Source organism: Drechmeria coniospora, chromosome 01, assembly GCF_001625195.1.
Source record: "Drechmeria coniospora strain ARSEF 6962 chromosome 01, whole genome shotgun sequence".
Taxonomy (NCBI): domain Eukaryota; kingdom Fungi; phylum Ascomycota; class Sordariomycetes; order Hypocreales; family Ophiocordycipitaceae; genus Drechmeria; species Drechmeria coniospora.
The window spans coordinates 9,060,598-9,075,289 of NC_054389.1; the positions used below are offsets into that span (position 1 = coordinate 9,060,598).

At 57.3% G+C, this 14,692-nt stretch overlaps 4 protein-coding genes across 4 annotated transcripts; 1 reads left to right on the forward strand and 3 right to left on the reverse strand.

Annotated features, from left to right (window-relative positions):
• Positions 1 to 896: 896 nt before the first annotated feature.
• On the forward strand, positions 897 to 4,006 carry DCS_02395 (uncharacterized protein; the record flags this gene model as incomplete). The annotated part of the gene is made up of 4 exons (XM_040799722.1): positions 897 to 1,775; positions 1,831 to 1,951; positions 2,024 to 2,304; positions 2,363 to 4,006. 4 exons carry the CDS (start codon positions 897 to 899, stop codon positions 4,004 to 4,006), a joined length of 2,925 nt encoding a protein of 974 aa, XP_040660605.1.
• Positions 4,007 to 4,046: 40 nt separating this feature from the next.
• On the reverse strand, positions 4,047 to 4,958 carry DCS_02396 (NAD dependent epimerase/dehydratase; the record flags this gene model as incomplete). The annotated part of the gene is made up of 1 exon (XM_040799723.1): positions 4,047 to 4,958. One exon carries the CDS (start codon positions 4,956 to 4,958, stop codon positions 4,047 to 4,049), a length of 912 nt encoding a protein of 303 aa, XP_040660606.1.
• An 879-nt stretch (positions 4,959 to 5,837) lies between these two features.
• DCS_02397 (RNA polymerase Rpb1 repeat domain protein) lies at positions 5,838 to 6,719 on the reverse strand (the record flags this gene model as incomplete). Its single annotated transcript, XM_040799724.1, has 1 exon — positions 5,838 to 6,719. The coding sequence occupies one exon, from the start codon at positions 6,717 to 6,719 to the stop codon at positions 5,838 to 5,840; it is 882 nt and encodes a 293-aa protein (XP_040660607.1).
• Positions 6,720 to 10,108: 3,389 nt separating this feature from the next.
• Positions 10,109 to 12,817, reverse strand: DCS_02398 (PAB1 binding protein; the record flags this gene model as incomplete). Its single annotated transcript, XM_040799725.1, has 2 exons — positions 10,109 to 12,266; positions 12,321 to 12,817. 2 exons carry the CDS (start codon positions 12,815 to 12,817, stop codon positions 10,109 to 10,111), a joined length of 2,655 nt encoding a protein of 884 aa, XP_040660608.1.
• Positions 12,818 to 14,692: the final 1,875 nt, after the last annotated feature.

Sequence of the window (14,692 nt, forward strand, 5' to 3'; positions counted from 1 at the left end):
TCGCAGTGCTGAGCCCCCGAGCGGCGGCTTGTGTTTGTCGATTTTATACTGTGCGAAGCATACTCCGTACGTACACTGTACATGATTCCTCCGTCCTTGTCAAGTCGTTCGTACCAGTACATGCTACCAACCAAACTCGGCGCTGTAGGTACATATGTGCGTGTGCCTGCCTGAGGGCCGAGAGGTAGTGATAACAAGTACTTACCACAGTATCATATCTCCTGTAGAGGTTATTAGTAGGTATCGCTCTTCTCAATAGGTGTGTGAGACGGAGAGGGGACGCAACTGCCGGCAACCCAAGCAAATCATGTGGGATGGCTTGATATCCGGATATCCGGCGGTACTGCGCATTACCGTGTATATTCCAGTATTGTTACCTCATACCTGGTAAGTACCGGTACTTGAGACGCTTTAACCCCCAATACCTGTTCCAGCTGTCTCGATTCTGTTCCGTCAAGGTATTGCCTGCAACCACAGTCCACGGCGAATGAGGCTCTCGAATCATGAACACGAATCACAGTTCAGCTTTCGCCGCAGCGAATCCAACAACTGGACAGGATCCCATTCTCCTCGAGTCTGCCGGCAATTTTGTCGGCCATTTACCCGCCCCCCTCTGCCTATCTGGCGATGGATTAGATGCCCGTCGGTTCGCGCGTGGACTTGTTCCATTGGCCATCACAGGAAGAGGCTGGCGGTTTGCCATATTGGGATCAGTGCATCGGCCGTGACCCAAGACGACACGTCTTCTGTATTGGCGGCAGACGCGAGCATGTCCTTTTGACCAGTATCACCAAAGGTCTATTTGGTAACGTAGCATTTCCTCTGCAGCATCGACCATGACTTCCTGATGGGCAGCGGCGGACAGGCAAGCTAGATGGGTTATCATTTATCATATCATGTTCGACTCACCGTTGGCAACGCCCGCTCCGCTCAGCCAGCAAGCAAGTTTCTTGGAGAGCGACGCTATGGATGAGAGAGCAAGAGACGTCGTCGCCCGTCTGGCGGCATCACTGGATACGCCCTACCTCGGCTCCAGCTCCATGACCCCCTGCGTCTACGATACCGCCTGGGTGTCGATGGTATCCAAGCCCGAGACCCACGATGGTGTGACGACCTCGCACTGGCTTTTCCCAGAATGCTTCCAATCCGTCTTGGGCAGCCAGTCGCCAGATGGCGCGTTTGGCTTCTCCCGTGGAGCTGGTGCCCCGATCGACGGCATCCTGGACACAATGGCAGCTCTGCTGTCCCTCTTAAAGCATCACAAGAGCCCTGATGTCAAGGGTATCCTGGCAGTTCCGCCGCCAGATCTGCCGCGGAGAATTGAAAAAGCTCGCGAGTATCTGAATGACGCGTTGCAGAGATGGGACGTCCGATCGACCATCCACGTCGGTTTCGAGGTCCTCGTGCCCACCTTGCTGCGCATGCTCGAGGAGGAGGGCGTCAATTTCCGCTTCCCCGGACGCCGAGCTCTCATGACCCTGAACAGACGCAGGGTTGGCAGGGGTTTAGGCAGCAGGCGTGCCATGCTCGACGCGCACCAAAAGACAACGCTCCTCCATTCACTGGAGGGTTTTGTGGGCATCCTCGACTTCGGAAACATCTCTCATGGCCTCACCAAAGGCTCCATGATGGGTTCACCCGCCTCCACTGCCGCCTACCTGATGATCGCACCCCGTTGGAGCAAGGAAGCGGAAGACTACTTGCGCTTCGTTGTGACTGCCAGCAAGGGAGCCATCCCTTCTGCCTTCCCCATCAGCGTCTTCGAAGCGTCTTGGGTTGGTGGTTTGTGCCTCCTGCACCACGATGAATCCTCTGTTAACTGGCTCCAAGGTTCTCTCAACTCTGCTCGCTTCTGGCTTTACACCCGAAGAGCTCGGTGCAGCCAATGTGAGGACGTTGGCAGACTATCTTCAAGCTCGGCTAGAGGAAAACAACGGAGTGACAGGCTTTGGTCAGCTCCCCCATTCTTTGCTACCGCCGCTCGTCCGTTCAATGTCTCGCCACTAACTGAGCACGAATATAGCCCCTGAAATACTCGCCGATGCTGATGATACCGCCAAGTCCATCTACTCTCTCCGCCTTCTCAACCGTCCTGCTAGCTGCGACGCCATGCTCAAGGTTTTCGAGGCCCCTGCAAGTTTCAATACCTATAGCATTGAGACACGTCCCTCCTTGAGTGCCAATTGCAACGTACTTATCGCCCTCCTAGCGTGCAACCCACCATCACGTCACATCTCTCAGATAGCCAAAGCGCTCAAATTTCTCAGTGACTCGTGGTACGAGGGCAGACAAGGTGACAAATGGGTAGACGCATTCTTGACTCTACCTCCCACGTATGTCGCAGAGGCTGATGGGCCTGCAGAACGTCGAACCCCAATACTCCATGATGCTTCTCGTCAATGCCATGTCTCGTGTCGTGAGATTATGGGACGACGGCGCTCTGAACGACCTCCCCCCTGAACTCCTCACGAACCGACTTCCTCTCGTTACGTTGCAGATTCTTGTCCGAACCCTGAGCATACAATCTCCCAACGGCTCCTGGAAAGGCTCTGTAGAGATTACAGCATACGCCCTCCTAACCCTCAAGGCCCTAATTGGCCTGCCTTGGGTGAGCATGCTGGGGGGCTTCAAGGTCAACGAGAGCATCGACCTTGGAACCGTGTTTCTCCTCGCCAATCAGGAAAGATGGAGAAGGCCGGAGATGATTTGGGTAGAGAAGGTGACGTATGGATCCAGCATTCTCTGCGAGGCGTATTGCACCGCTGCTCTCAAGGCAAAGCCCCCTTCAACGAACTGTGGCGACAAAGCGTCGGCTCTTTGCAAGATCCCAGCCGAGAAACTTGATCGCTTTGCCCACTTCTTCTCAAGCCTACCCGTTTTTAGCCGCGAGCCTTCATGGAGGCTTCGGGCGTCACTTGCTGAAGGCTTCATGCTAGGCTCGGCCCTGCGGCGGGCCATGCTCGAACTCGACGTCTTCCCATTGCCGCAGGGCAGGTACCTCGAATACATACCCTGTACCTGGACGATGTGCAACAATGCAGGTGGTTTTGGTCTCTCCACGCAGACCATGGTGGATATGATGGTCATATCGACACTCAACTTCCAGATTGACAAGTGGCTCGAGGAAGCCACGGCGGACGACCGCCTCGAAGGAGATTTTTCAGCCCTCAGAACAGTCATCAAACACGTGTTCGATGAGGTTGAGAACCGTCCCAACGATGATTCTTCACTGGATGGTCACCAACGGAAACGTCGGCAGTGTTCGAATGGCAACTGCCAACCAGTCATGAACCGAAAGACAGCCTTGCTCTGTGAGACGCAGGACACGCTCTCCCATTTCGTACAATGCGTGCTGTCCATGACGCCGGCTACACTGCCCGTCTCCCTACGCCGTCGTGTACTGCATGAACTGTCAACGTTCGTGTTTGCTCACGTAGCGCATGGAGAAGACAACGCTCGGCTCTCCAAGACCAGCGAGCCGCCACGAAAATGGCCCGTCGTCACGAACGCGAGGGGCACATACTTTGATTGGGTGCGGACCACGTCGGCCGACGACACCAGCTGCCCGTACTCTTTTGAGTTTTTCCGCTGCCTCGTGTCGTCTTCGATCTGCGCCGGCACCGACTGCTTTCCGGGAATGCGCGCCCAGTATCTAGGCCAGGCTGCCTCGCGGCATCTAGCCACCATGTGTCGCCAGTACAACGACTATGGCTCCATGGCACGCGACCTTGAGGAGCACAACCTCAACAGCGTCAATTTTGCCGAGTTCTACGACGACGAAGAGGAAGGGTCCGAAGGCGATGAGTCGGCCGAAAAGGCCGGCCGAAGGTTGCTGGAGCTAGCAGACTACGAGCGCGAGTGCTTGAGCCTCACCCTGAAGAGGCTTCGACCCGAAATCACGCCATCGGCCTGGAAGGCGTGGAACGTTTTTGTCGACGTGACGGATCTCTATGGTCAAATCTACGTGGTGAGAGACATCAACTCTGATGGCGTAGTTGCAAGCTAGCTACTGGACACTGCGGGCTGTATTTCCAGTCCAAGCTTGGTCAAGGTCGTATCTGAGATGCATTCGCTGCCAGGAAGCTGTCTACTCGCCTAGGAGAGAGGTGACTGAGCTGTCCAGCCGCCTCGGCTCCTGGCACTTCGTTCGCCCATCGGTGCGATGCCGGTACGGGGCTTCCCTGCTTCACAGCCTGTTCCACCTCTGCATCCGACTGGTAGTGCACGCTGACTCGTGTTCCCAACGCCTTGCTCATCTTGTTCGCCAGCTGCTCGATGGTGAGCGCTTCGACGGCGAGGGCCACTTCCGCGCGGTCATACCGCTCCGGGTCGGCCAAGGCGGCTGCGACAACGAGGCCGACGTCGGCGGCGTCGACCCAAGGGAGCCTCGTCTCGGGCCACCAGGAAACACGCAGGATAGCGTCGTCGACGAACCCGGGGAATGAGATGGCGCTTCCCGGCATCGTAAGGTTCTGCAAGAAGTGGCCGGGTCGCACAATGGTCCAACGCTCGAAGCCCGCGTTGCGGACACGCTGCTCGATGGCGTGCTTGTTGAGCCAGTAGCGGCGCATGGGGTAGTCGGGTCCCCAGCCTGGGAAGCTCTCGTGCTGGCCCGTCTTGATGGCCGTCGAAAGGAACATGTAGTTGACGCGCAACGAGGCCCGCGCGGCGTCAACAACCTTGGCGCTGCGCTCGACATCGCCTCTCCAGTCGCCCGTCCACAGATCCGCATGGAAGACAGCGTCGACGTCTTGCGCCGCGGAATGCAGGGTCTCTGCATCATTCAGGTCACCACCAACGAGATATGCGCCGAGCTGTGCGAGTTGCTGTGCCTCGGGCGATCGTGTGTCACGTACATAGGCATGTACTCGGTAGCCAGCATCAAGGCAGCGGCAGACGACGCCTCTGCCCTGGTTGCCAGTTGCACAAGTGACGAGGATTGCCTCGGGCAGGTTCATGTATTTTCCATGGGAAGCAGAAGGGGGGGGATGCGGAAGTGAATGAGGAGAGATCGATTTTGACATCAGGTTCAGGGGTAGAACAGGTGAGTGAACTCGGCTGACTTGCGACCAACGTGTGGTTCCATGAGTCGTTACAGGTGCGAAGGGTTCATACTTATGATGGTAAACCCATATCGGTCCCTGTTTTGGAGGTGGCGATAGAGCAAGTGCCAGCAAGGTTGAGTTGCGACCAACGAAGGGGGTCTCGATTTGGCCAGGCGCCTGTTGGGCACCAATGCGTGACACACAACGACTCAAGCCTGCACCTCGCTGCAAGAAGGGCTGCATGATTCCGACACTTCCACGCTGCAGGTTCTCGCAGTCAATACAAGGGGCTTTCTACCCTGATCCACTGTCAGGTTACCTGCTGATCTTGCGCTTCATCTTTCGATCCCTGTTCACACCAACCAGTGATCAGACCCCGCAAGCAGGGACTGTTGTCATAGCATGCCGTGACCTCACGCAGTACAATCTCACGTCGAGGCGGCTTGCAGCATTTGCAGAAGAGATATTGCCTCCCTAAAATGATCAATGCTAGTCCCAAAAAAACTCCAGAAACCCTTGACGGGGTCACCCTTTACCCTTCCACCGTTTTCTGCCCTGATCCCTTTCCTTCCTTTCCATCATGCGAGCATGTCCAGAGAAAAGTGCGAAAAAGAAGTGTAGTTGTGCGCCAATCTTCTACCGTGAGGTAAGGTCTTGCGTTGGCCCTTCCCTATGAGCATCTGTGGCAAACGATTCTGACTCTTGCTCTGATGGAGTCAGGCGTAGCTTGATGTTCAATGCCCGGGGAATGATGCCGACCACCCACCAGGGGAGGTAGATGCGTGCTCGCGATCAGGCTTGGCGGCCTCGCTGCCCGCAGCTGACTCTGCTTCCATTGGGTTGAGAGCCGTAGCCGCCTTGGGGCGTCCGCGACGGCTGCGGCTGGTTCCCTGCGTTGGGTGAGCTCACGTTGTTTTCGACGCCATTTCCAGGCTGCCGGGCTCCACCTCCGACCGGATACTTGCCGCCGGCGGTGCCCCCCTCGGAGGGGCAGTTTCCTGTAGGCGGCACGATTTTCTGCGAGTTTTTGGTGACATCCGGGCCAGGCTGAGGGAAGTCGACATCAGACCCCTCCTTGGTTGTGCAGCCGTTGGCGACGTTGGCGACAAAGATGTTGGGTCGGCTGCTGAAAGGTCCCGACAGGCCGCGGACCTTCTTGATCTTGCTGTCGCCGCCGCCGCTGACGGTGATGGCGGCGCAGTTCATGTACATCTCGCGGTTGCCGATCTGGTTGAACCAGGTCCAGGCAAAGATCATATCCCCCGAGGGCGTGTCGCTCGGCAGCGTGAACTGAAAGGACGATTCACCGGTGCCGGGACAGTTGCCGATGAAAGAATGGATCACCTTGAAGGTCTTGCCGCGGTCGAGCGAAATGGCCGCCTGGCAGCTGCCGCCGCCGTGCGAAGCGCCGCCGGTGATGGTCATGCTGTACGACTTTCCGGGGACCCAGGTGGCGACAGGCTTTCCCTCGGCCGTGCCAAAGAGCGATTGGTAACCCTTGCAGGGGTAGTTGCCACCGGCGGCGGAGAGGGGCGCCGTCATGTCGTAGTCGGCACTCTTGGAGAACTTGTTGAACTTGGACCGGAACGGCGGCGGGTCTTTCATCTCCATGTGGCAGCTCGAGACGGATGCCAGGCCGACAAGGGCGGCGGCGAGAGTGGCAAAGGCCTTCATGATGTCCGTGTTCACTTGTTCAAATCAACGTCTTTTCAGTCGACCAGCTGGCGGATCCGTTTGTTTGGTCACCGTACGATGTGTGATGTGAAAAAGCCGATGCGGTAACTCAAGGGTGCTGCTTGATGGCGACTGCGTGCAAGTAGCAACGTGATCGTATTGCTGGAAGGAACAATGAAAGGCAAAGGGACCAAGATTCCGCGTGGCTTGAAGAGTAAAAGGAAGAAGGGCAAAAGAGTCCGTGTTGAGCAGATGGAGGAGGGTTTTATATGTGGTCGAAGCGAAGCGATGGTCCGGTGTGAATCTCTCGACCTTGGCGGCTCGAAGGAGGCAAGGCAAGTGAATTCTTGTGCACAAACATGCTTCCTGTGCAGTCACTGTCATTTTTCCCCTTTCGCCTTCGCCTCGCACTCCTGCTCGATCTCATGTTGTTTCCAACTTGTTCCCCGGCCATGCGGCGCGGTTGCGGCAACAAACAATGGCCAATACGAATTCATCGTGCCAGTATGTTCCGAACGCACACTGTTTCCCCGTGCGCCCTGGCGCGTGCGTCGCCTCACTGCTGTGAGCTTTCAAGCAAGGGACGACCAGGCATTGGCCCTCGGGTTCGGGAGGTGACGCATGCTACCTCCCTAGCACCAGATGCGCGTCAGTTCTCCGTACTGAGGGCACCTATTCTTGCACCAGTCCTGCTTGATTCACGAAGGGGTGGGTGGATGGGTGGCTGGGGGGGAAGGGGGGGGGGGGGGATGGGCCATGGTAACGGCACAATAGGGACAAAGGCATGTGTCCGTGCTTGGCTCTTCCTTTGTCCGACGTGCAAAAAATATGGCATCGCCGTTTGCCCGTTTGCCCATAGGGTACGGTGCCAATGTCGCTGTCGGTGCCGGTATCGCTGTCGTGCCGGTGTCCCTTGCGTAGCATCCGCGCCCGCCCAAGAAAGCTTCCAAGCGAAACATCCACCGGCAAGCAAGCAGGCGACGGGCGCCATGCTGGGCGAGCGCGGGTACGTCGAACAGCTCGCGCGGGACGGGACGCGGGTGACGTCGTCTCCGACTTTGGATTGGATCGGCTCCTCGCTAGAGCATCCTAACCTTCGGACCAGTGAAAGACGTCCGTCGACGAAGCGAACAAGGGAGAGGCTAGCTCGGCCGACATGATCGCTTGCCGTCGTCACTGGTCATGGCAAGGTGAAACGCCGACCGCTCCTCCCTCTCCTGGCTGGTCCTCGTATGCATCCCCTCTCCAAGGAGCGAGTGGAAGGCAACGACCGGGTCGTATCAATGGCATGGCGACGACTGGGTGCTAACGACTAGACCGTCACGACCGGATGCTGACGGCCGGGTGGTGACGACCATCCAGGATGCCGACGACTGGGGGGCGACGGCCGAACGTCGCGACAGAATTGGGTCACCGAAGCAAGAATCGTTTGCGCTGCTGCCGTCGACTCCTGGTCTCGCCATCCCGTCAGCCGTGGGTGGCGTCGGCTGACTGCCGATGCTGATTGACTGACTGTCGTCGGTGCTTGTGTCGTTGTTGCCCTTGGTTGGCTGGTGTTCCTGGATCCTGGCAAGCAAGCCCCTGCTCGCATCGAGCTGGTTGGTTGGACAATATTAATAGGTACCATAATAGCACCAGGTACTTGCACTTGGGCATCCGTGAACTATTATCATGGCGTATCAAGCATTACTTACTTACTTTACTTACTTACTGTACTCCGTACAGTCACTATTTACGGAGTACCTTGGCACTCTGTTCTCCGTAATACTTATCGGCACTCCGTGCGGAGTAATTACTCCGTTCTCCGTAATACTTATCGGCACTCCGTAATTACTCCGTTCTCCGTATACTTACAGTACAGTACGTTCCCAGCTACAGACGCACTGTAGTTGTATTATTACTGCAGCACATACGGAGTACGGAGTACAGTACTCCGTACTTGCGTATCCCAAGGTGCTCCCTGAGGTTCGCCGTACTTGGTGCGAAGCAGGAGGCTATTGATTGTGGCCACTTGCGTGCATGTACTTGTTATACAGTACTTGCACCTCGCGGAAACACTGCAGCACTGAATGCACCAACTTTATCAGCGGCCTTTCTCTCCTCCCACCAAGCCCGTATACACCTTCTCCTTCTCGCGAGACCCGTCGGCGACGAGCACCCGACCGCACCGCAGATGAACTCGACTGGCTATCCTCGAGACTCACAACCTCGAATGTTCATGCCAGTTTGCAGCTTCCTTTGCCCATCGCACAGTGATGCGTGGGATTGGCAACTTCACCCATCCGTGCTTCGCCAGCGCCATTGGCGTCTCGTGAAGCACCACCCCGGCAGTGACCAAACTGTCTTCTGCTGCGCAGGCCAGCCGAGGGACGCCCTTCGTCCAGTGCCGGACCACAGCGCCGCATCCCTCAACCAGTTGCTGCCATGGCACACAGGCGCCGCCGAGTCAAGTCAAGACCCGTAGCCGTCCTTCTAAGATATCCACTGCATCCTGTGGCTTATTGATCCGAGTCTACAAAGCTGTCGGCTACCTGCGCGCGCCTATACTGATACCAGCCCGTTACTCGATATCCCCATCGTCAGTCTTGGGCAAACGGATGCCTCCCCTCGCTCCGCCCTCTGCCACCGGCTTCTCTCATTCATCCGACATCCTCGCTCCCGGATAAACGCCTGTGCCATACACAGCGCTGTCGAGTCTCGGAAGTTCCTTGACCCCCGCCAACTCGACCCTGTGCAGGACAACCAAGGGGCTTGCACCTGGCCGCCGACGAATCCCCCGCATGCCTTGCTCTCCCGTTGCCCACGAGCATCGCGAGGTCTTCGGCACGTCGCGTGTCTGGCGACATCCGTCGTGCTTTCGCCACCAAGGCCTCGACCAAACGGCACCGGAAGAGACCGGCCCGGGTGTGATTGCTGCGCGCCGCAGCCATGGAGGCTTCCGTGCGCCCCTAGCTGTGACGCCTATCAATGAACCATATGGCAACTTTGTAAAAGGATACGCTACATCGGGGCCAGCTGCGTCACGGATAGCCTAAACTGGGGGTGGAAAGCCAGAAATCGTGACCGTCGGCGAAAAAGTCGTTCAACCTCAAACGACGCCAATTCTGGCCCATCTTGAAGCCTTCTCCGCCTTGCTTCGAATGAGCCATCTCCGCCTTGCTTCGTTTGGGCCGTCTGCCGTTCGGTCTCGTGATGTCGCCCCCTTCGCGACGTCGCCCTGCTGCCCGTAGCACTGCGTCTGTAATGCCAAATAATCGTTGCGGCCGTGGCGATGCATCTTCTGCAGCCTGGTTCCCGAGCGTCGCAAACCAGCAGTCCCGTAACCTCGCACGTCGGCCTCGGAATCCGGTGAGCCACGCATCGACTGCCGGGGCCCAACAGGGATGCCATCACTGACTCGGTCCATTCGGCTGCCCGGGGCCGTATACCGGCTGATTGTACTGCACGCCGGGGCTCATGCCGTACATCGGCTGGCCTTGCTGCGATCCCTGATGCACCATGACCGGAGCTGCAGCCCGTCCCGGGCTGGGGTAGCCGTTCACGCCGGGCACAGCCTGCGGCGGGCCCGACGGTGGCATGAATTGAGGATGGCCCCCGTGGTACATGATCTGCGGAGCAGCCACCATGCCTTGGGGACCGGGGATGAACTGGGGTTGCATCATCATCGGGCCGCCCATCTGCCCCTGCTGTGGTGGCGCGTAGTGCGGGTTGCCAGAGTAATTGCGGTACTGTCCCATCTGGGGGTTGTTGGGGCCCATAAACATCGGCTGGCCGTACGGTACTTGCGCCGGGTACGCGACCGGAATCTGCCCCATGCGCGGGGATGCAAACGACTGCGTCGAGTTGGAGTGCATCATGCGATGGTCGTCGGTGCTGAATGGCGCGTGGGCCACGGGGCCGTGCTGCGGCGTGTGCATTTGCATCGGAGCCATGTGCGGCGACTGTCGAGGTCCCATGCCATGTGCCCCGTGCTGCAGATGGAACGGTAGCTGATGCTGGTGCGCCAAGTGTGGCACGGAATGCGGTTGGCTCGGCGTCGTAGCCGACGGGTTGGAGAAGGGCTGGCGCTCAAAGTACTCTTTGTACGTGAGATGCATCGTCGAGTCCGACTTCTCGTCGTCCTGGAGCTGGCGCCAGGTAGGAAGCGTATCATACGAAGGCCGGAGACCACCGTTGTCGTCCCAGTTGCGCCCTGGCGGCGGCGCCAGGGCCTTGACGTGGGAGAGGATGCTGCACTTTCCAGCATCCACAGCCTTGGTCTTGCGTCGGATGAGCTGGCTTGGCTGGGCCCCGGCAGAGGCGGGACTCTCGGGAACCTGGTTCGCTCCTGTGCGGGGACTCGAGCTGGCGCTGGGGTGACCGTTCGGGTTGAAGGATGGCGCAAACGGGCTGGGTCGGAATTCGTGACTGTTGGGGTTGAGTTTGGCGCCCATGTGGCCAGGCGCTCCGCTGAGCCGGCGGCCCAAGCCGGCATCCGCGTTGGTTGCAGGTCCGGCAGGCGGTGTTCGCGCGTCTTGGCCCGGTTGGTGCGGGTTGGGCGACATCGGCTGCGTGTATCGCTGCTGCTCCATGTGACGGATACGTTGGGCCAGGTTTCCCGTCTGCTGCTGGGGTGGAGCATGTTGCGGGCCTCCACGGTTGTTCCTGTAGGGTTGAGCATGATACGGCTGTGGCGGATAGTGCTGCCGGGGACCTGCATGCCTGTTGTTTGCGTTTGATGGGCCGGCCGTCGGTGGAGCGTTGGGTCCTCGAGTGCTCGCTCGGTCGGTGGCGTTGGCAGCAGTAGCCTGCTCCGCAGGCTTCGACACAGCATCCTTGACAGTTTGAGGCTTGTCCTTGGTCACAGTATCTACCTTGGTCTGTTTCATGACCTCGGCATCTTTTATGGCTTTCTCCTGGATCTCCTTTTGTTTGACGGGGTCCTTGGCTATTATCGATACCAGGTCGGATGGGACCGGTGTGGAAAGTTTGAACGAGTTGGCGAACTCCTTCAGCTCCGTCAATTTGACCTCTTTGTCCGCTCGGGCCTTGCTGGTGCGGACTTTCTCGGCATTGAGCCTTTGCAACGTAGCAAAAGATTTGAACGAGTTGAGAACGTCGCGCTCCACCGTCGCCGTGGCGTTTGGGGTCTCTTCTTTGACTGCGGACGACGCATTGCGATCAGGCGGAGCAGCAGAGGCGGGACCAGAGGCGGCAGCTTTGTCTGCCGACTTGTCTGCCTGATTCGCCTCTGGGGTCTTCGACGCTCGTGCAGGGTTCGAGTCGGCCATCTTTGTGTCCGTAGGCTTGGCTTGTGTCGCCTGCTGACTATCTGGCTTTTGCCAGACCCCGTTCTTGCCCGTGTTGGAGGCAGCAGAATGGTGCTGGTCCGGCGCAGGCGACTGTCTCTTGGACGGAGCCTTGATTTGCGACGAGATGATTGCCGGATCAACGGGGGCGCCCTTGACGGTAGATTGACCAGTCGGTGCTCTCTTAGCCGGGGGCATGTATTTGTTCTCCCGACCACCAGCGAGAGGCTGCACGTCATGTCGCCGAACACCGCTGTACCTGTAGAGAAAATCAGTCAGAGCGGTCACGATCTGTGGGGACGAAAGTACGCACTTTTCTTCCTCATTCTCGCCACCGGGGCCAGCTGTGCCAACAAAGTCCATGATTCGCTCCTCGGCAACGTGAGAAGTCGCTGGCGCACTTCGCTCAATTTCTCTGACCTTCTTCTCCGCCGCAGCAATTCTTTCCATGTACTGTGGGTGGTTCTTGTTTATGGCAGTGGTATAGATGCTCTCGTCGTAGTCCGTCTTCAAGCCGAAAAGCCTCTCGTTCTCGGCAAATTGGTCCCATGGACCTTTGCTGGCGGAAGCCTCCAAGCTGCCATCAGCGCCATCGGTAGAGTCGGGGACCCATGGCTGCAGTGTTCGTTCGCTGCCGAAGCGACTGTTGGAGATGGCGGTATCGGTTCGAAATCCGTGTCGGTTTCCTGCATCTCTTGCATTAGCACTGGCTGGATTGTGGGGGAATAAGGAGTTCATGCCGTTCTGATTCCGGCCTTCGATCTTGGAAGCACCTCCGCTCGACATGCCTTCCTTCTTCGGAGCAGGCATGATGAATCAATGACCTCTGTTACCGGCAAGCTAGCTTCAGAGTCTCACTGTCCAGTCACCACTTCTCGGCATCCAGGCGAGAGCCAAAACTCTGCCTTGTAAGTGTCGAGTTGGCTCTATCGGCTTCCTCTCCAAATGCAGTTGGAGCCGTTTATTATTCTCCTAAAACCCTCTGGCTATCTGTTAGCCTCGAGACTGGCAAGAAATGGGCGAGGTGACAGATTGCCGCTACCGCGAGTGGAAGTGCGTGGACTCGAACACCTCCGCTCCGCAAGACAGCAGAGAAGATGACAGCAGAGAAGATGACAGCAGAGAAGATGCCGCAAAGGTTGGATGCGATGTTTCGCGGAATGAAGGAATAACGAAAAGAAACCGAGCCGACCTAAGTGGTTGTTACGAACCTTGCGACGATGACCAACAACTCGTGTCGCTCGAACGAACGAGAGCAATGTGTGTTGGTCAGGCTCCTTGGAAGTATGCGGAGGCTTGGGTGCAGACGAGTCCTCGATGTCCTTAATAAATAAAGCAGTCAGAAAAGGGTCCAGGAAGCTTGGTTGCATGTATTGCAGTCGTATGGTCGTGATCAAGACAGGTCCAAGCTCGGTGCGATCGAATAGGAGAACACTAAGAGAACACTTGCGGATCCACAGAACCAGACGCCTGCTGCAGGATCAAGGGGGTTATCGGAGGACGTACCTAAGGGCAAAGCGAGAGACAGTAACAGAGGGGTACGGATCTCCGGTGTGTCGTCCAACTCGACGTTGGTACGATTGCCTCGCAATGGGCCAAAAAGGTATGGGGAGATGGAGATTGAAGGCGGGAAAGGGAGACGTGGTTCGTGAGTGGAGTTGGAGATGAGGCTTTGTTTTCCACAACCCTGTCGCTCTTGCCAAACTAGCAACAAAGAAGTTGTTGTGGGCCACTAGCCAGCTTGGTGGGCACACGGGAAAGAGGTACGGGGCGACAGGCGTGGGAGTACCTGCAGTACAGTGCAAATTTAAGTCCTGCACGCACAGTTCCTCGACCGCGCTGGTCGCATCAGCACTTCCCAGGTGGGGGACAAAATTATGAGTGCACAAAGGAAATGCAGGCCTTTCAAGGTGAAATTATGGAAAGATTATTTGATACTCCAGCCACTGGTGCTGTCTCATTTTTGTCAGCAGCTTGCCAGCACACCATTTCGAGCGCCGCCACACTATTCCAGCCGGAATGGCGCCCGACTCGAGGTGTTACACAGTTTCAGTGTTTGGCGCACTGTACATACCTCATGTACCAGGAAATGCCGCTAGAATACGGTTGGTTCAGGCCAGAGTCCTCAGCCTCGGCATACTGTACATGTACGAGCACAGTACTTCTTGTGTACAGTACAATACAAGCACTAAGGCCCACAGCAGAGTCACTGCAATGTAGGCACACCTACATACTAGGTAAAGTATCCGTGTTCTTTCGCTTTTACGAGTACGTAGTACGTTAGCGCTCTGCATTATCCGAGCAGTTGGACGCGACGCTGCTTACAACTATCAGCTTCATCGTCTTGAGGTCTTGGGCGTCAGCAATGGCGCAGCTGTCGCAGCGGAAGTGGAGGCTGTCGGCGGTTTCGGGTTGGTAATACGAAATCTCACCGTCGTCCTTCCTGTTCGAACTGTACTGGTACACATTTCATCCTCTATGATGGGAAATTCGCTGTGTCCCTTGCCGTGCCATCATTCACTGCCATGACCATGGCGGGGCGCTTGGGCAATAGATTGGTCACCATCACAGCACTCTTGCTCTCGCCTGGGTCAAATTGGCTATCTGCTGCATGAATGAAAGGTTGCGTTGGAGAACACGTGGAAAGGGGAAGGGAACGTAGAGTGAATGAGGGGGGGCTTCTAC